The sequence below is a fragment of the Morone saxatilis genome, unplaced genomic scaffold (assembly GCF_004916995.1).
Source record: "Morone saxatilis isolate NCDOM2014 unplaced genomic scaffold, NCSU_SB_2.0 Contig12, whole genome shotgun sequence".
Taxonomy (NCBI): Eukaryota; Metazoa; Chordata; class Actinopteri; family Moronidae; genus Morone; species Morone saxatilis.
Genome location: NW_023339674.1, coordinates 386,173 through 389,025, shown reverse-complemented (window position 1 = coordinate 389,025; position 2,853 = coordinate 386,173). Strand labels below are relative to the sequence as shown.

Genomic DNA, 2,853 nt, shown 5'->3' with positions numbered 1-2,853 from the left:
TTTTACACTGTAAATATCTTTAATAAACATTAAAGAGACAAAAAAACAATATTTTATGTCAAATTAAAGCTAAAAACTATTTTAATTATAGAACATTTTATATGTTATAAATAATATATTATATTTGTGTACTTTCTGACCAGCTGCAGGAATATTAGTCTTAAAGTTCAGTTCAGTTGAGAAATGTCTCCTCTTCATAACAAAAGAATGATTTTCCCTCCGATACAGTTTAAACTAGCATCAGACTGATGTGACCAGAGTCTGTGGTGTCAGGTGTCTCAGGTGTGCAGCTCTTACCTGGGTCATGAAGTAGCGGGTGTCCCAGGCGTGCAGCTCTCCGGTGAAAGGCACATTTCTCTTCTTGCACTCTTTCTCCTTCAGTTTGAGGATGACCGAGCGCTCTTCGTCCCCCAGAGGCTTCAGCTTACGGGACAGCTCCTCTGAAAGACACAACAGAGTTCATGTTTCTGGTCTCCTGCAGACGAAGATCGGCTTCCGGACGCCTCACAGGACAAACAGAAAGTTCTCAGCAGCGGCGGATTAAATGACAGAAAACTTGAAACCAAAGTGTTTGTGTGTTTCTATCCAAACTGTGAACGTAATAAAAGAAGCTTTTAGATCTTTATTGGCTTTAAACATGTCACCATTTTGAGTTCTGGATAATTGTCCCAGTTTTTCATCCAGTTGTGCTTCTTTTAGTCTGAAGATTTGTCAGTTTTTTCATTAATAAAGACATTTTTGGGGCTTTTTATGCTTTTATTTTGATAGGACAGGAAGGGAGAGATTATCACCATATTTGTTGTTTTTGTCTAATAACTGTGTGAGAGGTACAGTGGTACCTGCTTGTACTGATCACCTGCACTCTCCCTCCTCCTCCTCCTCTGGGAGACCAACAACAGTCGGGATATGTCGTTATTTTTTTCAGCCATTAAATGATTTTTATATATTTAATTGCTTCTCGTGTCCGATAAGATAACAGATAATTTAGCATTTATGAATTAAATCTGTATTTATCTGAGGCCAAATCAGCGTCGCCCTGAAAAATGACTTAATCCCAGACCTGTATTTATTATCATTGATGATCGGTCTTTGATTTGATGCTGAAATGACTCTCACGTTCCTCTCTGCAGGTATCCATCACACAGGTGTAACTTCAGGACTCACCCAGGAAGCCGGCCACCTTCCTTCCAGACTTGGCCATGTTCATCTCCAGGACGAAGTCGGCGTGGGTGCTGAAGCCGAGCAGATCGCTCTTCTGAGCCCGAAGCTCCACCAGCTCCTTCAGGATGGCCGAGTTCTCCTGCAAACACACAGTTTACGGTTTCTTTCTACTCACCGTGTTCCCACATCTCAGATATCAGCTTGTTCAATGTGATTCACTGATGGAGAAAACTACCAAAATGAGTTCTAGTGGAATTACAAATGTTTGGTTGATAAAATCATCAGATCGGATCCTGATACGACGTCTTCACATTGTTCTTTAATATTTGACCAACAGACTAAAATCCCACAAATATTAAAATGATCAAACCATTAAAAAAAAGAGACAAAAACAGCAAAAAATTAAAATAATTGAACAAATTAACGTGAAATCAATAATTAAAAGACTTGTTGTTTAATTTAGCTGAAAAACAAACAAACAATTAAAGCCGTAAACAGCCATGAACAAGCCCTCGCAGTCACTTCCTGTGGACACTATGTGACACGTTGCATCCTGACGGAACGCCACGGGAACGCCACAGGAACGCCAATAAAAACAGCAAATGGCCAACTTCCTGTTGGGTTCGGTGTACGGCTCCAAGAAGCTTTCTCGTACATCCGGATACGATTCATTTGTGGACTGATTTTCATACATAACGATGAAACCTGGCGCTGGGGCTGCTCTTTAGGGGGCGCCGTCGAACACGTGCAAAACACGTAAATAATGAGAACGTTTTCGCCGACGTGTGCTGTGATTAATTACTATAAATAATCCTCAGAATATCCTGACTTCTGTTTGTTTGTTTACGTCTGAACCACTTATTGTCCCAGTCGGGCACCCGTTGTTTCCCGTCTCACCTCTTTGCAGCGCGAGTTGAAGGCCTCCTCCAGCTTCTTGCGGGTTTCTGGGACGAAGCATTTCTTCATGGTGGGGAAGTAGTGAGGATACTTGAGGGTGACCTTCAGCTTGTCTCCATCCTTCTCCAGAGAGCTCAGGAAGTCCTCGGGGAGGCCGCCTGGAAGAAACCCGTCGTTTAAAGTCCGCTTTATGTTGTATTATGTTGTTTTAAACAATCACTTAAAACGCTGCTTTTTTTTAACCAGTTCAGTGTTTTCTTCTACTTGTTCATTGTTCTAATGCAGTTTGTGTTCAGGTCATCAAAGTCTACATATTAAATAACTCACTGTAATGTGAAGAGTTAAACACATGAAGTAGCTTTTACTATACATCTTAAGTGATGTGAGCTTAGTTTTATAATTTAGAGAAACTTACTACGTGTTTTGTTTTCAGTGCAAATAAAGATTCAGTCAGTGTCACTTATTAACTCACCCAGCTCGTCTCTGGTGAAGGACAGACTGGTGGTGTCCTCGTTCAGGTTCTTGTTGAAATCGATGCACAGGTTGCTCAGCTTCTTCTTGATGGTTTTGATCTCCTGTTACAGAGTTTACATGGAGGCTTTAAAAAACAGACCTCACATCTACGTCAGTGAACTGTTGGAAACACTAACAGAGACGGTTTAATGAGTTTGATTCTGTTTCTGTCCACTTTAATGAAGTTATGATGATCTGAAGGTAAAATTACTCTCTAGAGTCTGGTGGAGAGTGATAGCGATATTTACAGGTTCTGGTTAAACAACCTGAGTCTGTCAGTGG

The 2,853-nt window shown here is 40.8% G+C and overlaps 1 protein-coding gene across 1 annotated transcript in view; it reads right to left on the bottom strand.

Annotated features, from left to right (window-relative positions):
- thop1 (thimet oligopeptidase 1) overlaps window positions 1-2,853 on the bottom strand; it is a gene marked incomplete at its 5' end in the record, with an annotated part of 7,366 nt that overhangs the window by 1,100 nt on the left and 3,413 nt on the right. Inside the window, 4 exon segments of the mRNA XM_035653432.1 lie at window positions 298-440; window positions 1,165-1,300; window positions 2,059-2,216; window positions 2,531-2,633. Of these exon segments, the coding sequence (XP_035509325.1) occupies window positions 298-440; window positions 1,165-1,300; window positions 2,059-2,216; window positions 2,531-2,633 (540 nt within the window).